The sequence below is a fragment of the Moschus berezovskii genome, chromosome 2 (assembly GCF_049115385.1).
Source record: "Moschus berezovskii isolate FMDL1 chromosome 2, NW_MosBer_1.0, whole genome shotgun sequence".
Lineage (NCBI taxonomy): Eukaryota > Metazoa > Chordata > Mammalia > Artiodactyla > Moschidae > Moschus > Moschus berezovskii.
The window spans coordinates 48,694,323-48,722,147 of NC_142461.1; the positions used below are offsets into that span (position 1 = coordinate 48,694,323).

The 27,825-nt window shown below is 38.4% G+C and overlaps 1 protein-coding gene across 1 annotated transcript in view; it reads left to right on the plus strand.

Annotated features, from left to right (window-relative positions):
• Positions 1–27,825, plus strand: part of SATB2 (SATB homeobox 2) — a 202,570-nt gene that overhangs the window by 50,423 nt on the left and 124,322 nt on the right. The window contains exon 4 of the mRNA XM_055398427.2: positions 26,962–27,088. Coding sequence (XP_055254402.1) covers positions 26,962–27,088 — 127 coding nt within the window. The remainder of the gene's footprint in view (positions 1–26,961; positions 27,089–27,825) is intronic.

Consider the following 27,825-nt stretch of genomic DNA (forward strand, 5'->3'; position numbering starts at 1 on the left):
TCTTCCCACTCCTTTAGTACTTTTCTGGTTGAGTGTTACTAGCCTGTGCTTCTAGGGATGGGGGACTCACTTCTTTTTGAGGTTATCTGTGTTTGTCATATTTCTCTAGTTTTATCATTTCCTGAGAATTGTAAAAGAGAAAAAGGGAATAGTCTTCAGACAGTGTGTACTAGTACTACTTCCTTTGTGTGTAGGACAGTTCAGGTATTTGGAAAGCACTAATTGTGCCCTAAGACTTCTTTTCTGTAGGCTTAACAACCACAGATGTCTATGTGAATATTTGGTGTCTTTTTTTATCTTCTCATGCTCTGTATCACTCTTGTCTGTGGTTGCCCTCTAGTTGTCCATGGCCCTTTGAAACTGCTCATCTCATTTCCTCACATGTGATCTTGACTTTCTAGAAATGCATTAGTAATTTTTGGCAGATATTTACAATGGTGGCTCATGTTAAATCACCTTAATGTAATCAGGTTTTTTTTTTCACAAGAATTTATTATTATTTAGTTGCTAAATGACATCCAACTCTTTTGTGACACCATGGATGGAGAGAGGAGGAGCCTGCCAGGCCCCTCTGTCCATGGGGATTTTCCAGGCAAGAATACTGGAGTGGGTTGCCATTCCCTTCTTCAGGTGATTTTCCTGACCCAGGGATCAACGCCGTGTCTCTTGCATCTCCGGCATTGGCAGGTGGATTCTTTACCACTGAGTCACAAGAATTTAGGGAAGGTCAAAATTTATATACGTATAAAAATGACACTAATGTATTAATTCTTGGTAGATTTCATTTTGCTTTTTCTGTTCACGTGTTAGTGACCCATTGAAATACTTTTTAATCTAAATTATGTTATCAATTATATTGGCTTTGTGGGCTCTACACGTTTTACAAGCATGTTCGTCTAAATCATTAGCAAAATGTTAAATGGACTGGGCTGAACACAGAGTGCTGGGTCATAACCCCGAAGACCACCTTGGAGGCTGAGTGTTTACTTGGATGCTCAGTCACCCAGTCGTGTCTGACGCTTTGCGACCCAATGGACTATAGCCCGCCAAACTCCTCTGTCCATGGGATTTTCTAGGCAAGAATACTGGAGTGGGTTGCCATTTCTTACTTCAGGGGATTTTCTCCAGGTCTCTTGCATCTCCTGTGTTGGCAGGTGGATTCTTTACTGCTGCACCACCTGGGAAGTGTGACCATTTACTTGGGGACTAATTATTACTGAACAAGACACAAACTACCTGACTGTACTGTCTGTCTGGTTCACTAAGGTATAATGAAAGTTTTTCTCAGATATTTCTGCCATTCTTATAACCGTGGTCAAAGGACATTATTTTAATTTGATTATCCTTTTCTGTGAACTGAACTTTTTTTTGCTTAGATTTTGAACTTGGGCATAACAATTTGACTTGTTCTAGAATTCTTTTTCTTCATGATTTCATGTATGTATGTATAATATTTTTAAATTTTTACTCTTGAATAACACGTCTACAAATTCTTCCAGTATACTAGGATGTGAGTTCTCTGGGCCAGGAGACTTATCCTCATTTATAGAAGCTTGATGTTTTTTTATGGCTTTATTTCCTGTATTAGCTTTCAGGGCCTTCTCAGCCATTGTTCTAGCGTTTCCAGTTTGAAGCTGCTTTTGCTTTAGCAGATAAAATGGGGATAGATGGATAGTTGGGTAGATTTGCTTCCAGTGTTTTCATCTTTTTACATGATATCATTTCCCTTAAACAGCTGTCGTATCTTTCCCTAGATCATCATTTGGTCCCTGATTTTATGTTACACCTTTGTGAATGTTAGCAGGTTTCACTTGGTTCAGGTCTTTCTTGGCGGTGACCTCTTCATTAAAATTCTTTCAGAGATTCCTGCTTGTATCTCCACTCTACTTCCCATGCTTTTTTGTAGTCTTCAAATTTTAAGTTCATAGGAGAAGTTTTTAAGTGGCCACGCAAAGGACTATTTAGTGTAAGGTCCTGATCCTGACCTCATTTCTTAGTAGGGGAGCTGACCTTGGGAGGACTCCTAAAATTCTCTACACATCATCCGTAAAATGGACTCAGAGCCCTCCTTATGCTAGACCAGTTTTAAAGATTAAGTGAGATTACTTTAATGACCAATGAGTGGCATCATATTCAATGAATACTTTTCTTATTACTATTGTTTTTCATGATGATGCCCACTCATATTTTTCCCCCATTTTTGTGACCATACAGGCATTTTTATAGTCTGGCATCTCTTTTAAACCATCTCCCTTACAGCAGTGCTATCCATGGAATCACACCCATATTTTCTTTAAGCTTTTTGATTTCTGCTTTTCCAAACTATAGAATACATACCTCTTCTAAGAATGCCATTGCTTAACTATTGTAAGTTTCAGGAGAAGCAGACTTTTGTACTTCTAAAACTCCCATGGCTCCATATCTCTCAAGTTAATCCATTTGATTTAAGCCCAGTGTAGTTCAGCTTCATAAAGGTGTTCCGATATGCTTTCCATGGTGAATACCATAAGCAGGATGACTTATGGGGGCAGCCTACGGTTCTCCAGATACTAAGCTCTCAGAAGGCTTTGTGGATACCTCTGTTCTTCGAGGGGTTAGATTGTCAGCTGAAGATGTTGGAATTTCCCTGGGTTTTCTCACAAAGGACTGCACATGGTGAAAACTAAACATGTTATTAGAATGTTGGGCTGGGAATTTAATGGGCTTAGGGAAAATAAGTAAGAATTGTGGAAACATAATTATGAAAATATAGGGTTTCACCGTGTTTACATTTTAACTTCCTACCTTGTTAGTTGTGTTAATTGTAAAGACTGCCTGCTTTTTATCTGTAGTATGCAGAGAGTAAATAATAGTACCATGGACCATGCGATATTCATATAATTAAGCATTTCTAAATTTTTGGAATTCCTAAGTAAGAATGAATTTGAGAGTGTTTGGCCCTGAGATCTTTCTTCTTCTTCTTCTTTTTTCCTTCTTTTTAAGAATATCTATTTATATATAGAAATAAGCATGTGGAGTTTGATTTCTTTACCATGAATAATTGTACTAAAATATTTCTAGAACATGTTCTAAGTTTGCAGTTATATGTGCGAAGGTTCAGAGAATACTTTTGAGGAAACTCCTTTCATTTTCCCTGAAAAAATGATAGTGGTGGAGTACTTTAAAAAAAAAATGTGGCTCCCCTGTCCTGCCTGTCACTTGCATTTTACCCCTGACCTTCTCACACTTCCCCTGGGGAGAGGCAATCTATTCTAGCATCTCCCTGACAGGCCTGATTGGTAGGGAGGTACTTCTATAAGAGCAGATTCCAGGGGCTGTCCCAGCCTATCACATCCAGTCCCATGGTGGCAGACCCTAGAATCTTCCTTTTCATAAAAAATTTTTTTGGGGGGGATCTCACATTCCCCAAGTTTTGAGAACCATTTCTCTAGTTCAGTTGTCATTGGCTTCTATTATGTCAGATGAAACCAACATTATGCAGTGTTCCTTCCGAAGTGCTTTGTTGTTGAAGAACAGGCTGCTAGTGGGCCAGAACAGATTGTCACCATGTAAATGGGGTGTCAAGGGACATAATTTTATGGGCTCACACCTATCTCTCAGCCAAAGACATTTCAGGTTAGTCGTGTGCCTGCACTGACTGGTAAAGGAATAGAGTCTCATTTGAACTGGGACAACCCTAGTTCTGGGTACATTCTGTGGTATTATATTTGCCAACTCATATTCAGCCCATGCATTTATAATTACTCAACTGTTTCCATGCATTGAGTCACTGCAGAAAAGCCGCTTCTTTGTAGAACCTCATTAAGATTTCAGCTGCTAACAGATTTTATTTTACAGTTCCAGCTTTTATGATATTAAGATATGGAGATTTAGGCTTCTGGGAGGGGTTATTTACAAGTTTAAAGCTCTTAGCTATGGGAGCATCACAGTTATTTTAAGGGCATAACCAAAATGGGAAAAAAAAAATGAGTTGTCCGGTATTCTAATTGACGTAATATAATACTTTGAAAGCAAAAATTAAGAATGCCAAATTACTTTTTTAAAAAAATTTGCTTGTTTGGGATTTGCATGATTTTATTTAAAATGTCTTTTAATTTAAAGCAGTGTTTTTTATAAATGTTGTTTAAAATTTGGGGGGTGGAGGTTAAAAAGACTCACATAGCATTAAAGCACTATTCACAGTGTTTGTATTTTTTAAAATGAGTATACTTGCTTTATGCTAGCCAGGGCTTCCCTGGTGGCTCAGATGGTAAAGAGTCTGCTTGCAGTGTGGGAGACTCGGGTTTAATCCCTAGGTTAGGAAGTTCCCCTGGAGAAGGAAATGGCAACCGACTCCAGGATTCTTGCCTGGAAAATCCCATGGACAGAGGAGCCTGGTAGGCTACAGCCTACAGCTACAGACATGACTGAGCGACTTCACTTTTCTTTATGCTAAGTATACGTGGTAAATGAATAATCTCTGGCTTAAATGACATATTTTTCTTTTGTGGTTTCACCCAAAATTGTACTGAGCCATTTTATATCCTATATTGTTCTTTACCATGGTATTTTAAAACTTTCTTCTAAATAATGTACACTATTTTAATTAAGGTAAGTAACCATTAACTGAGAGTTATTGGTTATGTCAATTAGAGCTGCCACTTATATTTTGTCTTCTATCTGGTAACATAATAATCATTCTTCAGGCAGCACACAGAGGAAGTGAGCTCAATCAGCGCAAGCAAGTCCCTATCAGGAGTCAGGAGAGTGCTAGCCACTGGGATGGTTGTTTTTGTGTGAAAGTTCTTATCTCCTTCCTTATCACGACCATCGCTTTCACTGACTCGGCTTTGGCTGCTTGTCCTGTTTGGCAATCCTCTTTAATATGTCCAAAGGGGAAGTCTTACTCATCCAGCGCTCAGGGGCATCTGCTCAGGGATCCTTTACTTGCTGTTTTGTCCCTGGTGTCTCTGCCTTACCTACTCTTTCTCCAGCCAGGTGATAAGAAGCCCCTTGTTGACAAAGATTGTTTTCTGACTTCTCTGACCCCCTGAAGGCACTGTGTAGCTGTTGCCTGTATAGATGATGAAGTCTAGGAGAGGAGTTAAATTTCTGCTAACTGACCAGATTGATTTAATCTGTCAGTGTTCCTATCCAGCCACTTTGAATATCAAGGCTTTCTTGCTTAATATCCTTTTAGGCAACATTGGAACTGTTCATGTTTCTATCTAAAGGTTTCTAAATTGGAGGATTTCTCATCTGAAAATAGTCAAGAATTTATAAAAGAACAGAGATTTCTGAATGCAAATAGCTTCCTTTCGTGTGTAGGTTGTTTTGCTTAATAATTTTCAAGGAAAGCATTGCATTTTAACAGCAATAAATTCATCCCTTGTAGGAAGTTTGAAAAACACAAAACAATGTGAAAGATAAAGTAAAATTCCCTTTTAATATCACCTGTGGTCCAAGATATATTTTATCTTAAAAGTTTTGCTGATAAAGACTTTTCTATATCCCTCTTAGTTTCTTTTGCCTTCCCTCCTCATAGGCACAGGACTATATCTATATAACATGTTTTTTCTACTTAATGTAACACACGTATTCCATGGCATTAATTTTTAATGATTTCCTAATGGTGTATGGTATGAGTTATACCATAATTTACTTAACCATCCCATGTCTTTTAGGTATTTAGATTGTTTTGAATGTTTTATTTTACAGATAACTCTTTAATAAATATCTCTGTATTTGATGTCCTTTTATGTTTATGACTTATTGGGGTAATGGACAATGCTTTTTAAAATTCTTGACTATATTCATGATTAATTTTCACTGATACTTAAGATGCTAAATTGTGAAACTTCAGACTTTAAACTCAAAGCTTAATGAGTTTTCTTGTTATTATAGTTAATCTGGAGTTTGAAAATACTCATAAGAAGAATTTGGGCTGGTGAAGGGCTTTATTGTACTGATTTAAGGGTCAAACTGAAGAATTTATAAAGCATGCCTGAAATTATAAGACAGCTACATCTAAGTATTCTAAGATATAGCAGTCATTTAAAATGTATAACATTCATAATCTTTAAATGTTTTATTATGAAATATATCACAATTACACAAGAATACAAGTCATGTATATGCTTAACACTAAAGAGTAAATAAGTAAAGAATAGATAAGACAGCCATGCTACTTAGGAAAGAGTATATTCTCAGCACTTTTTCATGTTCTTAATATAATTGGTATTTGTGTGTATGTGTGTTTCAGTGCCAAGAAGCTCAGTTATATTGGTTTGAGAAGATTTGTAAATTTTTAATTTTTTCCATTTCCACTGCTTTCACCTGGTCCAGTCTACCATCCCTTCTCACCTAACGTGTTGCAATAGCCTCCAAACTGGCTTCTTTGCCTTTCCCTTCTGATCCATTTCAGCTCAAGATCCCAGCACTTCCCCCTGGCCTCATCCCTCCACCCCACTCCCAGCCCAAGTGATAGCTTAAATAAAAAAACTGAATAATGCTATTCATCTGCCTAAAACTGTTCTCTGTTTATTTGTTGTTGTTGTTTAATTTAGAGTAAAATTCAAATACTCACTGTGACCTGCAAAACTCTTTCTAATCTGTCCTGGCCTCCATCCTTAACCGCTTATTCCTCCCATTCTGCTCCCAGCCACAGGGACCTTCTTTAAGTAAGCTTAAGCCAGATCTTTCCTGCTTTATCACCATATACATTCTTTCCCTCACTTTTGCTCAGTACCCTATTTTTCATCACACTTTGATGAAAACTTGCCTTTTTATTTCTTGAGCCATTTCCCCTGATTATTATTTCTCATAGCATCCTGTTACTTTGTGCTTGCTGCTGCTGCTGCTGCTGAGTCACTTCAGTCGTGTCCAACTCTGTGCGACCCCATAGATGGCAGCCTACCAGGCTCCCCTGTCTTTGGGATTCTCCAAAGTGTTATGAACACTTTGTGCTTAACATTTGTTGAATATTTAATACTGTCTTTGCTTATTGGTTAGACCTAATAGACTTAAATTTCATGAGTGTAGGCACCATGCCTATCTGGGTGACTACCTTGTGCTTCTATTCTAGTACTTCAGTAAACACTCCATAAATGTTTAAACACATAAGTGAAAAATTTTAATGCTGCATTTGGAAGAGAATATTAACTTTTTAGTGTTCACCAGTGATGTATGTTATTTTGGGTCAAATAAAATACAACTGATTCAGTTCATTGAATCAGTCCTATATCCCTCTACCTCTTTTTGTTTGCATATGTATATTATTTTTAATTCTAACTGACTGGTTTATTAAATGTGACCAGTTTAGGTTTAAATACTCTATTAGAGATTTATTTTCTCTCAAGTGCTTATCATGAGTACATAAAATAGAAAGATTTAGGCAACATAATATTGTGGAAAGGGTCTTATATAATGGAAAGAATGTGGGCTTTGGAGTCATAAAAACTTGACTTTAAGTAGTGTTTATGATGTTTGTTAGTAATCTTGGGAAACTACTTAAATTTTTTGTCCCCTGGTGTTCTCATCTGCAAAATGTGATGATAAGTGAATATGAAAGTGTTAATTACTGAGTTGTGTCCAATTCGTTGTGACCCCATAGGCTGTAGCCTGCCAGGTTCCTCTGTCCATGGAATTCTCCAGGTAAGAATACTGGACTGGGTTCTCCAAGGGATCATCCTGACCCAATGACTAACCCACATCTCTTGCATTGCAGGCAGATTCTTTACCCTCTAAGCCCCCAGGGAAGCCTATGTGATGATAACATATACTTTATTGATTTGTTGAGAAGATTGAAGGAAGTAATATATGTTAAATCTTAGCCCTGTGCTTTCTACAAAATAGACACTTAATTCATGATATTATTATTATATCATTATTATTAGGAGCTGTGTGCCTTTAAGTGGCTTAACCTTTTCCTACTACTATTTCTTAATCTGTGAAATGAGGATATGTGCATGCTAAGTCACTTCAGTCATGTCTGAGTCTTTGCAACCCCATGGACTGTAGCCCACCAGGCTCCTCTTTTGTGGGATTCTCCAGGCAAGATTACCGGAGTGGGTTGCCATGCCCTTCTTCAGGGCATCTTCCTGACCTAGGGATCAGGCCCACATCTCTTATGTCTTCTGCATTGGCAGGTGAGTTCTTTACCACTGGCGCCACCAGGGAATCCCAAAATGGGGATAATTCTTACTTTATGGGAATAACTTGAGGATTAAATAATATAATGTACGAATGTATTGATGTAAGACATCTAGAGCATTTCTACTTGACTCATAATTGACCCTCAATCAACGAATAAAGGTGGTTGATAAAAAAATACTTGGGATTAAGTTCCTTGGTGGGAATTGGAAGTCTTTAAATTTCATTGTTTCATTTAGTACATATTTATTGGATGTCTGTTTTGTGCAAGGTACTTAGCTCAATGCTACAGCTACAAGGATGACTAAGATGAAGCTCCATGGAGTAGACTACAGTTTAGTGGGGAAAGAGGATATTACGTGAATTATTTAGTAATTTACCTCATAAATAAATACCAGCATAGTGAGATTCATTATCTTGAGGGTAATAGGAAAAGTGCTATTCCATCTGGGGATATTGTTGGAGTTGGATTTTAAAGGCTAAACAGGAGTTCTCCAAAGGGTAAGAGATGCCATGATATGGGGGGCTTCCCAGGTGGCTCAGTGGTAAAGAATCCACCTGCAATTTCAGGAGACGCAGATTCGATCCCTGGGTTGGGAAGATCCCCTGAAGGAGAAAATGGTAATCCACTCCAGTATTCTTGCCTGGGAAGGCCCATGGACAGAGGATCCTGGTGGGCTACAGTCCATGGGGTCGCAAGGAGTCATACATGACTTAGTGACTAAAGCATGCAGGTGCACCATTATGTGGTGCATGGCAGGTGGATTCTTTACCAACTGAGCTATGAGGGAAGCCTTATATTAAGCAAGTTGTTTAGCTTAGGATAAATTGGAGCCTCTCATGTCTATGTCATAGGATTTTTGTGAAAATTAATACAGTGAGAAAGTGTTCAGCTCATAGTAAGTACTTATATATGTGGGTTTTGCAATCATCTGGAATTTTGTCCTCCAGGTACAGGAAATGGCAAGATGATCTCTACTCCCATGAGTCCATAGTTGTATGTGTTTACCTGGTCAGATATGATTTTTTTTTCACTTGGTTAAACCTTTTTTTTATATTTTTTTATATTTTTGTTTTTAAAAGTTCAAAGACTGGCTATTCATCACCACTTCAAACTCAATTTGTTAGAACGTTTGGCTGTTTAGGAGTTTCACTCTCACTCACTGTCCAAGGAAACCTTGTCTTCCTTCTTCCAGATTTCTAAATAAAAAATCAATCATTTAAAACTCTCTGTCAGCCTACTTACTCTTGGTAACTTCAGTAACAATTGGCAGCTTATATTTGGTTAGCAGCTTAGAATTTACAGAGAACCTGAACTCATGTTACTTCATTAAATGCTCTCAACCTTTGAGGTGACGGTCGTTATGGTCTTGTTTACAGGCAAGGAGACAGAGAGGCAAGTGACTTGGTCTTCTGATTCTAATCCATTACTTCTAACTTGATACCACACCTGTCTTTCTGTACTTTGCCTGTCTTCAGAGCCTATCATTCCTTCCAAGGTTGCCAGCATTCATTCTCCTTTTTCCTTTAGACTGCAGCAGTCTTGTTTAGTTCTGTATGACCCCGGATTATGCAGCATCCTCTTATGACCTAGATTTTGTAGCTCTAGGGAAGCTTGTGTCTGCTTTTTGTTGATATTGATAGATCGGTATTTCTCTATCATTTCTTGATGTTGTCCAGTGGCTTCTTACTGCCCTGTGAAGCAACTTCAGGATCCTCTTATCTTCTCCCTCAAAACTACCAGTCCTTCTTTACTTCTTCCACCATCTTGTTGAGGTATGGAATATACTTAAGTTGTAAATTCTCTGTGGTGGAGCTACTTTTCTTGTAACATCCTTGGGCTCTTCAGTACTCTGCTAAGCAACTTTCTCCATGTCTTTCTAAAACAGAAACCGAATTTTTCCATGATGGCTTTCTTTCTCTTTGACTCCCATGTCTACATGAACGCCATTAAAAAGTTATCTCATATACTTACCTTTATGAGTTTCTTCTTTTCTAAATTTTGTGTGGCTTATGTTACCATTCATTATTGCTGAGTTATTTTTCAGAGTCACTCAGTCTTGAACTGAATGACTTAGATTATAAATTCTTAGCATATAAAGAACACTGTTACTTTAAATTATTCTATGAGCAGCAGAAGCTAGTGTTGAGATGATAATGGTGATACTTAATAAAATGTTTTTCTCTGTTAGATCATAGGTTTACAAATAATTATTAGGCTTGGAATCTCTGCTAGCTGCAGCTTGTCCACATTCAGGGTATATGTCAACTTAGCACACCTTTACAAAATATAAAAACACTAAGTTCAAGTTCAAACTGATTTAAAATTATACTGTGAGATGTGAAGATCTATTACAAGATATGACTTTTTTTTTTTAAGCATTTGTGATGCCTACCCACTCCTTTTCCTAGCACCTTTTATTTTGTTATCTTTGCTTTAGTAAATAGTCATTCAGGAAGATGGTTTGTACAAAAAGAGTGAAAATAAAGACATGAAGGAAAATGTATGCACTACCATTTCCTTGTCTCTCCCTCTGAAATTTTATGTATGCTCAGCTTCAAAAACCAGTTTAAAAATAAAAAAGATGAGGGCGGTTGCAATCTGCTCCATTTTATGCAGATTAGGTATGGCCCTCAGGCACCTGCCAAATTGTTAATATGGCCTTCCAGTTGGGTCTGATTAGTGTGAACCCAGATCTTCTTCCCCATTGAAATAGAAATTAATTTGCTGGAAATAAGTTAGCAGCAGAGTTGATATTTTCACTAATAACCATGGTCAGGTTATACTTGGCCAGTTTCTCAGTGTAGATGAAGCAGACTGGCCTGGCCATTTATGATTTCCTTCACTTTCACTGGGTTTCTACTCCCCGGGAACTTTGGAGTTTCCAGAGACCAATGGGACCCTGACTTTCCTTTGTGTTGTCATGACTTTGAAAAGTCATTTTCCTCTGCATTCTGTATGTGAAATATTATTGTCTTTTTAAAAATTATTATTTGGTAAAACACATCTATAGGCCTTATATTTGCAAAAGCAAATACCTTAAATTGTCTAGAATGAATGTTTGTTTAGGGATACTCACTCTGGGCAATTGAGTTTTGGGATTATTGCAACAGTTATTTTCAGTGCCTCAGGGTAAAAGATTAATTATCTTCCCAAAAGATAATAGAGACAGCAAATATGGAAATATCACACATCTCTCATGACTCTATTAGAGTAGATTTTAAGAAAATATTTTGATACTGATGATTGCATTTTTGTGGGAAAAGAATAAAAGGTTTGCAAGACCAAATAGGGGCTGGAAGTTCAGGAAAATAAAACCTGGAGTCCTATCTCCAGATTTGGGTTGCATGACGAGTTTTAAAAAGTAGAGTCAATTTTGTCAGTTGTCTAAACCAAGCCCACATTGAAAATTGCTGGATATTTAATGTGAGCAATATTTCCTTTGAAGTTATTTTATAACTTAAATTAATTTTTGCCATTGGAGGAGCAGGAAACATACTAAACGGTTGACATAGTCTACATTGTCTTGAATAGACCAGAGAGATAAATGGCTGTGTTCCAAATACCATAAAAAGTTCTTCCCATGGGTTTGCTTCCCATGGGATAGTTTATGGATGAATAAGGGCTTTCCCAGGGGCTCAAAGGTAAAGAATCCACCTGCAATGCAGGAGCTGTAGGAGATGCAGGTTCAGTCCCTGAGTCAGGAAGATCCCCTGAAACAGGGCCTGGTGATCCACTCCAGTTTTACTGCCTGGAGAAGCCCATGGACAGAGGAGCCTGGCAGGCTACAGTCCATAGAATCACAAAAAGTCAGACACAACTGAAGCAACTTAGCATGCGCACATGCATGGATGAATAAAAATTTTGTTTTTAAGGTCTCATTCTGGCTTATTGTAAGCATCATTACGTGTACCACTCAGCCCAGTATTTTGAGTAATTAAGCAATTCAGTTCAGTTCAGTTCAGTTCAGTCGCTCAGTCGTGTCCGACTCTCCGCGACCCCATGAATCACAGCACGCCAGGCCTCCCTGTCCATCACCAACTCCCGGAGTTCACTCAAACTCATGTCCATCGAGTCGGTGATGCCATCCAGCCATCTCATTCTCCGTCGTCCCCTTCTCCTCCCGCCCCCAACCTTTCCCAGCATCAGAGTCTTTTCCAGTGAGTCAACTCGTCACATGAGGTGGCCAAAGTATTGCAGTTTCAGCTTCAGCATCCGTCAAGTAATTCAGTAGCAGGGACAAGAATTACAAAGTTCTTATTTCTAATTTCTTTATTTTACATGGAATAATGAAAATTGAATGCTAAAATTAATAGTCACATAGATGTGATTGGGGAAGAAATTTGCAATCATTTTTGGATTCATAGTTCTTAGATATAATGATTTTTCAGTAATATAGTAATATAATATTGTGTGAGCCTTTTTTTTTTGAGGCTGTACTGAGTGCCAGTCATCAGCTGAGGCATTCAGATGAATGAGATATATAATCACTGATTGATTGCAGCAAGTTCTGAAATGTTTCCAAGTGTGTAAAAACCACAAATTGATAAATGTCCATGGGTATTTTAACTTAAGTAAATTTAATGAATTATGAATGATATAGATAAGTGTTTTATCAGAACATATTCTTGTTGCTGATGCAAATTAATTTTAATGTGATATTGGATAACTTGGTTAACCACCTTCTTCTAGTATAGCAGCATAGCAATATCATGATAAACATGAAATAAATGTCCAGTTTATTGGTGAATCATTATAAAGTGAATATGACAATATACTATTTTCCCTTTTTTTTTTTGGATTGGGGGAGGCAGGTCTTAGTTCCCTAACCATGTCCCCTGCATTGGGAGCAAAGAGTCTTAACCACTGGACTGTCAGGGAAGTCCTGATAATATACTGCTGATCAAGTTAAAATGAGCCTAAAAGAAAAATTTGGGCCTATGAAGATACATGCTGTTCATCAGTGTAAAAGATTCAGTTCAGTTCAGTCGCTCAGTCGTGTCTGACTTTTGCAACCCCATGGACTGCAGCATGCCAGGCCTCCCTGTCCATCACCAACTCCTGGGGTTCACCCAAACTCATGTCCATTGAGTTGGTGATGCCATCCAACCATCTCATCCTCTGTCGTCCCCTTCTCCTCCTGCCCTCAATCTTTCCCAGCATCAGGGTCTTTTCAAATGAGTCAGCTCTTTGCATCAGGTGGCCAAAGTATTGGAGTTTCAGCTTTAAAGTCAGTCCTTCCAGTGAACACCTAGGACTGATCTCCTTTAGGATGGACTGGTTGGACTTCCTTGCAGTCCATGGGACTCTCAAGAGTCTTCTCTAACACCACAGTTCAAAAGCATCACTTTTTGGCACTCAGCTTTCTTTACAGTCTAACTCTCACATCCATACATGATTTCTGGAAAAACCATAGCCAAGATTAGACATGAGGAAAATCAGTCTTGTAGTGAATATTTTTTATGTTCCTCCCATATAAATATACATGTTAAAACAACAAAATAAAATAAAAACTGAAACAAGCTGATCTTTTCTTTTTTTTTCCACATTTGACTTAGTGACCTGACTATGTTTTTAAGATTTGTGACTTTCCTTCCATTTAGAGATGGGAAGTTGATGGTGACCTGATATTAGAATTAAAATGAAACACCACTCAAGTTGTTTTGAGAATGATTGAATTAAAAATCCACTTGCTATCCTAGTCCCTTGTTTCTAATGGAACACAACAGAAATTTACAGTACTAACTCTCATATAATCCTTCTCCTTTTCTTCTCCTTGTCTTTCTTACCAGCTTTGATTTTTTAATGCCCTGAATAAAAATAAATCTATTCATATTTTGTGGGTCTTGTATATCAGTGATTCCTAGGAAATTTCATACTATTTATAATTAGATAATTTAGAAACTTCAGCACCTTGCTCTTAATTTTCAGAATAATACTTCCTGAATTAGATTTATTTACTTAGATGGTTTATTTACTTATGCTAGGGATTTAGTTCATGTACAAAAACATCTTTAAGGAGAGGAAATCACTTATTTGTGGAGGCATATCAGCATTATATTTCTTCTGTTTGTCCTATGGAGATGCAAAATTGATCTGAGCATGTCTTACTTTTCTAATAATTGTGTTGTTGTGTTTCATTCACATAAAATAATCCCTGGGGAAAGCCACTCTTAGCTAATAATTTTAATGTAAAGGAAATTATGAAAACAAGCATATTTATTCAGGTAGTAGTCCATTAGGAGTCTGTAGGCAGCAGCTTTTGTTATTTTAGTAAGTGCAGTTGGCAGAATGATATTCAGTTAAAAAAATCCTGATTGAGCCATGTTCCCTTTTTTGGTTGATATGAAAGCCATTGTTTTGCTCACCAACTGGCAGACCTTCAATTATCCTGAATTTAGAAGTTGTTTACTATACTTTGAAAGTTTAAAAATGAGCCCTCCCTGAGAAACAAAAAGCTGGGTGCTTGCCATTTTTTTAAAAAAGAAAAGTAGAATTTTAATGAAAGAAAAATCAATCCACCAATTCAATGTTGAGTTTATTTTCACAGTTTTGAAGGCTTGTTGTGTTTTAAAAATGACAGTAATCAAAGCCACCATTATTAGACTTCTAAAGTTTTTGGGCAGTATTTTGATTTAGGGTGCCAAAGCTGCAAGGGGGAGACCATCAGTAAGTCTCTGGGAATGGATGGATTCCTTGAGAAGATTTGGTTTGAGGGTTTCAACCCCTCAAGCCTTTCTCTGTGGCTTCAGCAGCTGTCTAGAATATCTTGTCTTCCTGGCTGTCCAGGGTGCTAAGAGTATGCGGGCTCAATTCTCTATGTGTTGGGGGTTAACAGAAAGCCAGGGGATGGAGTCTGGGTAGAAAACATCAATTAAACCTAACAGGTGAGCTAGTACTGCCCATGGCATGGCAGAGTGGCAGGTCCCCTTCCCTTTACCCTTTCCCTCCCTCCTTCCATCTCCTTCCCCCCTTCCCCTCCTTCCCTTCTTCATTAGTTCATGTACAAATACATCTTTAAGGAGGGGAAATTGCTTAATTCCCCTCTCTCCTCCCTTTCCCTCCTTCCTTCCTTTCTCCTTCCTTCTCCCTGTCCATCTTTTCTTCCTCCCCCGATGCTGTTCCATCTTCCCTTCCCCTACCCTATTTAGCTTTCTTCCTTTTTCCTCCCTTCCTTCCCCATCCATTTCCCTTCCTTCCCTCCTCCTTCCTCCCTTCCCTCCTCCTTCCTCCCTTTTCCTTCTCACTTCCCTCCGTCCTTCCCTCTCATATCTGTGGGGCTTGCAGTCCAGTGAGGAATAGAGATGATAAGTATTTACAGGTCCAGAGGGCCTCTGGGATGCTTTGCAGCAGAGGATGGGGGTGAGATACAGTTCCTGATAGCTCTCAGATTTCGGCCACAACAAAGATTGAGGATCCCGCATGCCACAGATAAGGCTCTGAGCAGCCAAATGAATAAATAAGTAATCTTTTTTTTTTTTTAAGATGGTAAGATGGAGGCTCAAGGAAATTAAGTGACTTGCCTCAGTCACTGAGAGGACACTTTCCAAGCCCAGGCGCTTTTGACTATATCAGGTGACTTACCATATTGGCCAGTGACATTTTAGGAGATTCACGTTTTTACTTAAGTAAAAACATTCTAAAAAAATGTTATGCTTACCTCTTTTATGGTAACTCACAATTCATGAATGCCAGCATATGTTTATACAGCACTTTATAATTTTCAGTGCCATTTAGCTCATGTTATTATAATTACCATTTTGTGAGTCAGGCAGGGGATTTTTTATTGGTGGTGGTTTTATTCCGGTTTTGCTTTTAAATCCCCATTTTATAGAAGAAAAAAGAGGTGTCCAGAGAGGTTAAGTGAGTTGCTCATAGGTGCAGAGCTACAGCCAACAAGTGGCAGCTCTAGGACCAGACCTGGATGTCCTGATTCCCAGTTTGCCTTCTCTCAGATACAGTGGCTTTCTTGTTTGTCACGCACACATTGTATTTTAGGCATCCCCGTGCTTACAGGGCTGTAGTTGGGGTTGTATGAAACAGTTAAACTGGCACTGCCCTTGCCTTCTGGCAGCACATAATCAAAGTAAGGTAAAAAGTTTTTGGAGTTTATGCCTATACAGGAAACTGTTTTCTTCTGTTGTTAATATTACCTCTCCAGCCTGTGCCAAATCCTGCAAACTTAAGGAGAACTGTAACTTCATTACAATGCACTCCTAACCCTATTTTCCTTCTCATACTCCAGCACTTTCTCCTTTCTCTTTGCTTATCCTCTTTAACATTTGCTAGTGAGTTGGAAAAAAGGAATCTGAGAATCTCTTGGTCTCCTGCCCTTCTTTTGAGGAGGATCAGTGGCTTGATCTTTTCCATGCTCTAGCTTCTTATTTTTACCAGACACCTGGGCTGTGCTTCCCAAACATGGCTCATTCCCAGCACTTACAAAGATCTACCCTGGAGCTTCTGTTCTGCAAGCCCGGGTAGGCCCATAGCTGCTCTCAGGGTGAGCTTGACCTTGAATGCTCTAGCTATTTGCTTAATATGACCACTTTCAATAGCACAATCTTTACTAAACTACAAAGTTCTGGGAAGAGGGAGGAAAAAAAAAAATCCATTTTTGGTCTTCCCCTACTCTTCAGATCATCTGTAACTGTTCCGCCCATCTACCATGGGATAACCAGACTTCCTGTCAGGAGTAAATGCTAAATCTCTACCATGGTTCAGTTGCCTGTTGATTCCTATAGCATTTTTCTGATGTGGTTGAATATTTTACGGGGGCTCAAATAGACCATTTTCATGATTCATCACCAGGCATGTTGTGACTATAGATCTATCTTCTATTCAATTCAAGAAACTGTTACCTGCTGAGAGCACACCTCAGATGTACTGGGTCTTTGGCTTCTGTAGAAGTTATAGCCATGAGAATGGTAGTGCCATATTTAAAAGTTTGGTGTGCCACTTTTATGTATGATATTTCCAAAAGATGGAAATCAAAGTACCATCAGAACTTCTTTGAGTATAAAATATCTGAAACCAGGAAGCCATGTACATTTTTAGATTTAACAGTAGAATATATGTGAAGATGTACTGAAAGTAAAAATTATTAAAATGTTCTTAAAGAACGCCCCAGGAATTTATACCAAAGAAAAAACCTCCAAACTAGTTGCCATTTTGTAATCGTTATAGCCATATTTGCTTCCATGTCTTATAGTTTCTTAACAAATTACTGTGAAATCAAGTTAGTTGGAACATGAATAAATGTAGAACATAAATGAGTATACTTTTGCCTTCCTATTATGTGGCAATGTTTTCTTTGATAATCAACATGCCCTCATAATATTGCCCTTAAAATCAGATATTATGTAACCTTAAATTATAGGAAACAGAATATGCCTGAAGGACAATTCTGGAATATATAATTGGGAGCATATAGTCTATAGAATTTCCAAGGGTGTTGAGCTCAGTGACATGGTACCTGGAAAACTAGGTCCTCAGTAAAACTTGTTGCAACATTTGAGCTTCTATCAGAAAAGAATACATGTAATAAATTAAGATGGGGAATATGTTTGTAATGGTATTCTTAGATCTTCAGTGGACAGACTTCTTACCCCAAAGGATGCAGAAACACCAGCTAAACATAATCTATGAATAACATCTGCTAGAATATAGCCAAACATGTTTAAAAGAATATATACATTTTCCCCTGTGTGTTTGATTATTGAAGATACTTTAGGAGGACAAACACTGGGGAAAAATCTCTTTATGCAAATATATTTCTGAATAGAAAGGAGGAGAAGTTTGTTTGTGTTACCTGCCAAAATTAATCATTTGATTCTGAACTCTTTCAGATAATGATTAAACTGAGAACAATAATAAGAAAATATATACCAGATGCAATAGTTTTATTCAGTGGCAGAAGCTCAGAACTGATCCCAAATAATTTCTCATAACGCTTTTCTTTCTCATTTGTCCTATTCCCCATGTAATAGTTTTAAATGGCATTCTTATGAAATAAATAACTAAACACCAACCATATTTTTTTCATATCCTGACCAATATTCTGGCTGTTTTTCAGAAGAATCGGAATTTTGAAAATTAAATAAAGGTTTCTAAAATACCAACTTCAGAAAGTTTTATTTAATTTGCGGAATAATTTTGTTCTCTCTGTCTGTTTTTTTTTTTCATAGGGTCTTTATTAATTTAGTCTAGTTACTTAGTGCTTATATTAAATAATCTAATAAAAGTCAGGGTTATAGCATAACGTTTCCCAAATGTGAAGCAGCATCTATTACATGAGACAAAATCTTTATGCTGCAAAATGTAAAAACCATGTATAGAATTACAAGGCACGAAATGGTACTGTACGTATTTTTTAAAGTAGAACATTTTTGTAATGTAAGGGGGTAGTCAGCTCAAGAAAAGACTGGCAGACAGCTCTGTATCACTGTTTGTTCAGAAAGTGCTCTAAAAATTCATATTTCAGGTTTTCAATACTAATAATATTCCTGATGATCATTTCTCTTTATACAGATATGATTTAAGGTTAAAGTTAATGTTCTAAAGAGTAAAAATCTACCTTTTTTGTTTTTGTCAATAGTATTTGAATTGTTACAGGCAGAGCTTTCTCTGTGAGTATGTTTGTGTGTGTATGTATTTTTAGATAAATTCATTTAACCAGTGCAGTCTTGGTATTTATACTCAATTGCCAAAATATCTATTTTTGTCCTATATATATTTTTGTATTGTTATAAATTCAGGATTAAGTGTATTGCAGGTTCCCAGATAAGTATGTTCTGAGATTTCATTAATTTGTGTAAGTTGTAATGGTACTTGAAAAATGTAAGAAATTCTGAAAGAATGCTATTTCATTTACCATTTACTTTTACCTCAATGCAAGACATCTGAAATATGGATAGTCTTTAAAATCAAAGCTGAAAGTGTAGGAGAGTTTCACTAAGTTGTACTGGGGTACTGCTAAGCTATGTATTCAAAAGGAAAATGTGTACATTTCAAAAACCATTTTTGTTTTGCCTTTTTTTCTCTTTCCTCATTGAAAAGTCATTCCTACCACAGTTTTAACAATAATAACTACAATTTATGCCTTTATGCTGCTACAATTTGATGATATACCACAGTCAGGCCACAGGTTAGAAACACAGGCTGAGTTATTATATACTGCTGGGTAGTGATTTCCTGTGAACTGATTTATGGATAAATAATTCTATGTTCTTATTATATAGGATAGACAGTTTTTAATTTCTTTAACAAAGCTTAGCTGAACAACAGAAAATTACATGCTATAGCACAGGGACAGAGCCACTCTGAGGAGGATAAACAGATGCAATCAATGTCATGAGTTCTCCTATTTTTAAAAGGGGCTTCATCAGCATTTGGTGTATTGTGGAAATAATACTGCCAACCAGAAGCCCCAGGGCTTCGTTACTCTGAGGCTGGGGTTTTGTATTGATACACTTTTGCTGAGATCTTTTCAGGGACTTATGAAATATGTAAACCTTAGCCTTTAGATATTAAAGCTAATGTTTCATTTTTTTCCCAGGCTGAATTTTCATTTTGTTTGAAAATTAATGGTAAAATGTACCTAGAATAAAAGAAAATTGTTCATCAAGCTGTTCTATAAGAATACAGCTGATATCTTGCTGGGTTTCTGTATCTGTCTCACTGATTGATTTGTAGGCTTTATTTTTCAATACACCCAATATATATCTGTTTCATCAGCATCTACCTCTATGCCACTGCAGACTGTGAGAATTATTCTCTTGTACTTTATAGGCGATCTGCTGCAGGCGTTCATGAAATAAACATTTCTTATGTTTGAGGTACGGGGGTAAAACTGTCATTTTGGTGTATTTGAAGAATGGTTTCACTTAGGTATGTGTTTAGCAATAATAAGCTACTCTACTCAACTGTGAGCTCCATAATTACAGGGGTAATGTGTATTGGGTTATGTTTTCACCTTAGTAACTTATGCTGGAGATGCAAAAGAAAAGTTTGTTAAATGAACGAATAACTAGTGCTTAACGTAAACCCTTCTGATGTTTTATTGATTATATTGTATTATCCTCAGAAGTGATCAACTTTCTAAAAACTTGAGTCAAATATTGATTAACTCTAATGTATATTATCACCACACTTGTTTTCACATAGTTAAATAATGCTAGTGATATGAATTATGCATTTACTGAGAAGAGTATTTGGTATCTTTAAGACAGGTTATAAACTGACAAAAATAACAAATACAAATGAACACAAGCCAAGTATTGATATTTCTTTTTGTGATATGTTCACTCTTTGGCAGAAACACTGCATTGAGAGAATAAAAAACTGGTTTCCATTATTGCATCTTTTTAATTTTAGACAAAAATCACTTCCATTTGCAACCTAATTTTATGTCACTAATGGGAAATTTACCTGCAATTGTATTTTGTTATTTGGTTTAAAGGCATCACATGAAGAATGGATTGGTTCTCTGCATTTCAGTGAAAGATTTGTCTGGATGTAAACAATTTTATTTATATTATGCTCAATTCAATCATGTTAACATCTGTATGAATTTCAGCCCCCAAATAAAGGCCCATAATTTGCAACTCAAAGACCTTGAAACTGCATATGTAATAGTCCTCAGCACCAGGCATTTTGTAAATGTGTGCAGATGATAAATTCTTTGGAAACAGGAAAGATGTTGTGGGAAACAGTGTTCATGTCTGAAATGGCACTGTTGAGGGAGATGATTTTTTTCTCAGAGAAGCTGGCTTTTTAGGCCCTGACACCTGTTTGCTTATTGATCTCATATGTTCCTTTTTTAACATTAAATGTCAAGACCTTGCCCCATGTGTAACTGTGTGGTGGGGCACAGCACACACGGGCAGAGCTGAGTGGGAAGGGAATTAGTCCAGTAGGTAGAAAACTTGTCAGATGAAGCCTGGAGCCTAGTCCTGGCTGTCATCCACTGATGTCCTTGAAAACTCACTCTTTTCTGATCTTCACTTCATTTTCAGGTGTCATACTGACCCTGTACTCTTCTCTGAGGATGAACTCTAATGGTTTGGGGAAAAAAAAAAACAACAACACAACTCATTGTATACTGTAATATAAAGGGATATTGTGATAAAATAAGCTCCTTCTAGGATACACAAACCAACCATGAGTATTTACTGTGCAGATATACAGAGAAAGGAATTGCTTCAGGCTGGATTGACCAGAGTTGGAATTATTCTTGGTACATAATTTGAAGAATGCATACAATTTCCAGAAGTGAAGGCATGGGATGAGTACTCCAGACAAAGTGAGAGTGTGATATATACTCAGAAAAGAATTGGGAATTGCCATTTATTGAGCATATACTGTGTGCCTGGCTGGGTGTGTGTGTCTGTTGTGGCTGTGTGTGTGTGTGTGTGTGCTCAGTCGCTCAGTTGTGTCCAACTCTTTGTAGCCCCACGGACTGTAGCCTGCCAGTCTCCCCTGCCCATAGAATTTTCCAGGCCAGAATACTGGAATGGAGTGCTATTTCTTACCCCAGGGGATCTTCCCGACTCAGGGATCGAACTTGTATGTCTTGCCTCTCCTGCATTGGCAGGCAGATTCTTTACCACTAGCGCCCCCTGGATGTGTCTAGTACTATCTCATCATCATTAGTTTTCCTCATGTGTTGGACTGGGGCTTTAAAACCTACTCATGGAGTATAAGCATTAGAAAATTTTGTATACTTACACTGTTTTTGTTGAGATTTCTCCAACACTGTGAGTCAGATATCCCCTGTAGGTACATACCCTCTCTTCTTGCTTTGTCTTCCTTCACTGTACTGAAGCATTTCTTGGGGTCTGTATCTCTCCTTAGAGGGAGTCAGGAAGAGGTTATTATGGTATAATTAGATACACCTATCTGGACTATTTCAGCTCTTTTTTTCCCCCAGAGTACTTCCTTCTTTTAGTCCATCTGAATTCTAGTCTAGGTTTTTTTTTTTTTTTAATATTGGAGTCTAGTTGATTTACACTGGTGTTAGTTTCAGGTGTACAGCAAAGTGAGTCAGTTATACATATCCATCTATCCAGTATAGCTTCATTGTCCTAAAGTTTTGCTTTGATGGTGTTACATCTATACCCAAGAACATTCAAAGATCTATCTTCTTCTAATGTTTACTAGGCACTTACTCTGTGCCATCCCACTGCCACATTCTCATTCTCATTTTAAGCCTGGTGGCAACCCTAAAGAGCACGCATTGTTACTATCCCCATCTTACAGATAGTGGAAACTGAGTCTTGAAGAGACTAACTAAACAACTTGCCCAAAGGCTCACAGCGGACAAGCAGAGGGGACTGGGCATGGCCTCACCTCTGACCCCAGGCCTTGCTTATGACCTCTGACCCGTACAGTGTGCTACTGAGTTGGGCATCCAGGCCTTCCAGAGTTGGAACCAAGCTCTTTCCAGTCTTCTCTTCTGATGTGCTTCACACTTGAACCTGTGTGGCTTGTAGGCTACGAAGATGAATGAGCACAGGGTATTTGAAGTGAATCTCTGATTTCCTAGTGATGTTACTCAGGGTAACCCAGCCCTGCTTAACCTCCCTTTCCTCATGAAAGGAGCTGAAAATAGATATCTGGTGTGAAGTTCTGATGCAGAAATTAAAGAGGTTCACTTTCAGTACATTTGATGGTACAAAAAAAATGAGACACTGAGAGGTAAAGGATTGTTGTACTGTTTTTGTTAGTTTTAAAGTAGGAGAGATCTGAACCTACTTGTAGGTAAAAGGAAGGTGACACTGCAGAATAAGGCTGTAAGAAATGAATAAGCAGGGAGGAGCGTCAAGGGAACAGGGATAAAAGGAGGGACATAATTGATGGATGCTCTTCCTTTGTGATTTAAAATAATGAGGGCCTTTTGTAGGCACTTTCCTGAATTAAAGATTAAATGATATTGAAGTCATTCTTGAGTAAATATTTTTGAAATTAACTATATTTGCCTTTTAGGGAGCATTACATGCATGATAAGACAATTCAGTTGTCTCTGACTCTGTGAGACCCTATGGACTATAGCCCACCAGACTCCTCTCTCCGTGGGATTCTTGTCCATGGCACAAATACTGGAGTGGGCCATTACCTCCTCCAGGGGATCTTCCCGACCCAGAGATTGAACCCATGTCTCTTACATCTACTGCATTGCAGGCCGATTCTTTACCACTAGCTCCACCTGGGAAACCCTAGGAAGCATAAATGTGTCAAGATAATTACTGTTAATTGTTGGAATTAATGATATCCAGGCTCTGTATTGGGACTTCTCTGGTGGTTCAGATGGTAAAGAATCCACCTGCCAATGAAGGAGACATGGGTTTGATCCGTGGGTCAGGAAGATTCCCTGGAGAAGGGAATGGCAACCCGCTTCTGTATTTGTGCCTGGAGAATTCTATGGACAGAGGAGCCTGGTGGGCTACAGTCCATGGGGTCATAATGAGTTGGACATAACTGAGCAACTAACACATACAACAAAGCTCTGTACTAAGGGCGCTATGTTCAGTCACACAATATTCATGTGAGGTCAGTATTTTTATTGTTCCATTTTACAGATGAGAGGATTGAGGTATGGGGAAATGATGGAACTTGCTATCATGGTTAGTAGGTACAGGAGCCGGAATATGAGCAGCAGCAGTTTGACTTGGAAGCTGGAGTTCTTTGTCATTATGGTGTCTGTTTCCCAATTTGATTTCCTCAGGCAAGGGAGGTGGGAGGCATGTTCAAGTGGGAGGGGACATGGGTAAACCTATGGCTGATTGATGTTGATGTTTGGTAAAAGCCAACACAGTACTATAAAGCAATTATCCTTCAATTAAAAATTAATTAAAAAGAAAACCAATTCAGTTTCCTCAATTAACACTTGATACCAGCCCAAGTAATATTTCTGTTTGTTTTATACCAAGGAAGGAGGACTGTATCTCAGGAAGGTATTTCCAAAGAGGGTTAATACTTTAGACAAGACCTCGTTTGGAGGAAAGGCTTATTAAGAAGAGTTGCTCCAAGTCCCTGTCAGGATGGAAGAGAGCAGCCTCTGGACATGGCGGTCCTAGCACTTCTCGCACTGCAAACTCTGGCAGGTAGTTAAGCAAAGAGCATGACTTCTAGGTGCAGGTTAGTCAATATGGTGTGAAAAAGAAAAGCACACACCACTTCCCATTGCCTGAAAATAGCGTGTGTCAACAGCTCTCTTCCAAGATGTAGAAACCAACCTGTAGCAGCTGCTCTCTGTGAAGGCATTAAGTGGTGAAGACACCTGTATGTGTCTAATTCCAGCCCAAACAAGTCTCCTTCCGGCTCATCAAGGTAGGGAGAGAATTCATCTAAATGGAGATGAATAATTTCAATAGAGTGATTGTCTATCATTTCCTGTAGAGAGTCCTCCCCCTCTACTTTTGTAAAAAATTGAGGTATAATTAAACACAATAAAATGTAGGCATATTAGGTGTTCAGTTACATGGATTTTGACAGTTTTTATACACATGCAACAACCAGCTGAAACTAGAAATCCCCTTTATGTCCCTTTCCAGTCATGACCCTGCTCTCTTGAGGTAAGCACATTCTGACCTCTCTTCTTATAGACGAGTCTTGCTTGTTCTTGTATTTTATATAAATGAAAAGCATTAGGAGATATTCTGTTGTGTCTGGCTGCATTGTGGTATAAACTTGCAGCAGAACACTCCACGACAATGAAAAGGAATGAACAACGACACAGTTTACAGGATTCATTGGCTTCGTATTCATTGGCTACCTTTGTATTCTTAGTAACCAAATGACCCACACAGTTGTCTTCTACTTGTTTAGGAGTTGCTGGCTTCATTTTTTCTCCCTCTAATCTCTTATAACAAAATACCACCTTTAGGAGATAGTCAGGTTATACTCAGGCTTCCCAGGTAGTGTTAGTGGTAAAGAACCCACCAGCCAGTGCAGGAAATATGCAAGAGATGTGGGTTCAGTCTCTGGCTCAGGAAGATTCCCTGGAGGAGGGCTCAGCAACCCACTTCAGTATTCTTGCCTAAAGAATTCCATGGACAGAGGAACCTGGCGGGCTCCAGTCCTTAGGGTTGCAAAGAGTCAGACACAACTGAAGCGACTTAGCATGCACACACAGGTTATACTCAACTTATGGGCTATCATGATAATGGATTTTTGAAGGGAATTTAAAACTGTGGAGCGGTTTTTTTTTTTTTTAAAGGAAATATGTTAGACATGTCCCATGGTATCTTTTTAGTACTTTCAAAAGTCAGAAGCAGTAGAGGAAGCAAGGAAGCAGACATGGCCTCTGTGGATGGCTGTCCAGTGGGCGCTGGATGTTCATTTCATGACTGCTCCATGCTGTGTGCTGTGCACTTTTCATTGTCATGAGAGAGAATGTTAGGAAAACTATCCCCACAAGAAAACAGCTTTTCTTGGCAAGTGAAATATGACTTAAGGAGCCAGAACTGGAGACATACGGTACTATGAATGAGAGCTGTGTTACTTTATTGGATCTGAGTCCAGGCACTATTTATACTGCAGCATATTCAGCACCAGATTGTTAAATCTTAATACTGAAACAGTGCATCATTTTAATATTTTTGTTCTGTTTATTCCCTGTTTTCAAGCATTATGTCAAGCATTGCGCATTCATTGATTTCATCTTGGACAGGACGTGCCCTGACCAGAAAGTTCATTTCCTATGATTGGAATTTTACCCCATAGCTATAAAGCACCATCTTATGAAGCTTTTAAAGGTTTACTTGGGTATACAGGTGTTATCTCTCTTTGATGATAAAATATATTTTTTGAAAGAACAATGTAGTTGGAACTCACCTGTGTTGCCAAAAATAAAAATAAAATGCTGTTCCTCGTCTATCACTGAAGCATAGCTGTTTGGGATGTGTGGTAGTTTTTGACATCTAGGGGACCTTTGGACTTTTTTGTACCATACAAATAAAATGTTTGTTTTTCTGTGTTGTTTGTGAAATGGGTTTCTCTTTATATTTTGTTATCAGTGTTACGGGTTCCCTGTGCTCCAGAGAAGGTCCATCTTGTGCATAGCCTAGCATTTTCACCATGCCTTGCTGAAGCTGTCCTGTGACTCTGTCCAGGTCTGACCAGGATTTTTATTCTGTCCGTTGTCACGAGCGTTTACCATATGGAGCACAGGGGAAGGGTACCACTGTCAATGTAAACAAAGTGAGGAACGATCAAAGGGGGAAAAAAGAAAGTTGACGGCATCTCTGCTATTTCTGGTCTGTGGTCGGTCATTGTGCTGTGGAACACAAGCCCTCCGCCTGGTGAAACGTGAATTTAGAAGTGGATTCTCATTGCTTCTTCAGCTCCAAATGCTATTCACACTGGGGTTCGCACCACAACCAGGATGTGACTGTGTGTGTGCTGAGCCCACACACAGGAATTTTCTTGTACAATTCAAAACTGAATCTTATATTTACTTAAGACTTGCTTTTTTTTTTTTTTTTGTCTATGAAATCAGCAGTTCGGTATATTTAGCATCAGTCTTAAGTTAGACTGTGAAATAAGACTTTGGGGGAAGGAAGTGTCCGTATGGTTTTCTAAGTAATTTAAGAAACAGGAAAACATAAAAAAAACGGATTGTCCATGATTAAACCTCATCCTTTCATTCTCATCTTCCTGTATAGTTAACTCGATTGTCAGCCAGAGAGAAATAGGCTATTGCACGGGGTTGTAAAATATCTGAGTGGGCCTTGAATGTTGGCTATTGGATGACCTTCTTAACATTGAACAAACAATGGGAGGGTTTAATAAATAGCAGCTATGTGTTTATTATGTTTTTCTTCCCTGTGCAGGAATAATCAAGCTGGGGAGGTGGAACCCTCTCCCTCTCAGTTATGTGACAGATGCACCCGACGCGACAGTGGCCGACATGCTGCAAGATGTCTATCACGTCGTGACGTTGAAAATCCAATTACAAAGGTGGGTGTCTCTGAACATCTGCCCTTCCTTACTCTCGGAGCTGCTCCGTTGATCATAGACTCGCTGCAGAGATCAGCTCATCCTGTCTTTGTTAATTTCTTGACATCGGATGAAATGAAAAGGGATAAAAAGGAAGACGAAGAGGAGGGGAAGGGGGCCCTTCACCAGGCATCTTTATAGTCCACATTCCAACTGTTTTATGTTTTGTTTTCAGAAGCAGTGAAGTGGTAACCTAGGGGGAGCTTGATAAATCATTAAAAATCTGCAGCCTGTAAAGGGACACTTTCCAAAGCCCCTAATTTAATGAGCCCTCTGGTTAAATGTCTGGTTAAATGCTTAGTACATAATACTTGAAGAATCAACACCTCTGCTGTTTCAGGCTTGTGTTTGAGGGGTGAGTTGGGTGCCTGGGTAGCCTGCTTACCCAGAGGGCGCTGGCACTGGATGTCTTTTGCTTTCCTTTCTGGTAGCCTGCAGAAGTTCTGGGAATGGTTCCTTTTTTTCAGATACAGCACTCAAGACAAAGTATACCGCTAAAGAATCTAGAGGTTCTCTGCAGTGCCTTGTGTTGTAAAGTGCCTGCAAGTCATATCCCTTATATTGTCCTTTCCTCTATAGGTTTTGAATTTACCCCCTTTCAGAGAATTTGTACTTTAATAGGGACCTACTATTCCTGTCCTTGTCTAGGAATACTTTAATGTCTTTAGTTATTTTCTGGTTAGGTAAGTAACATCTCT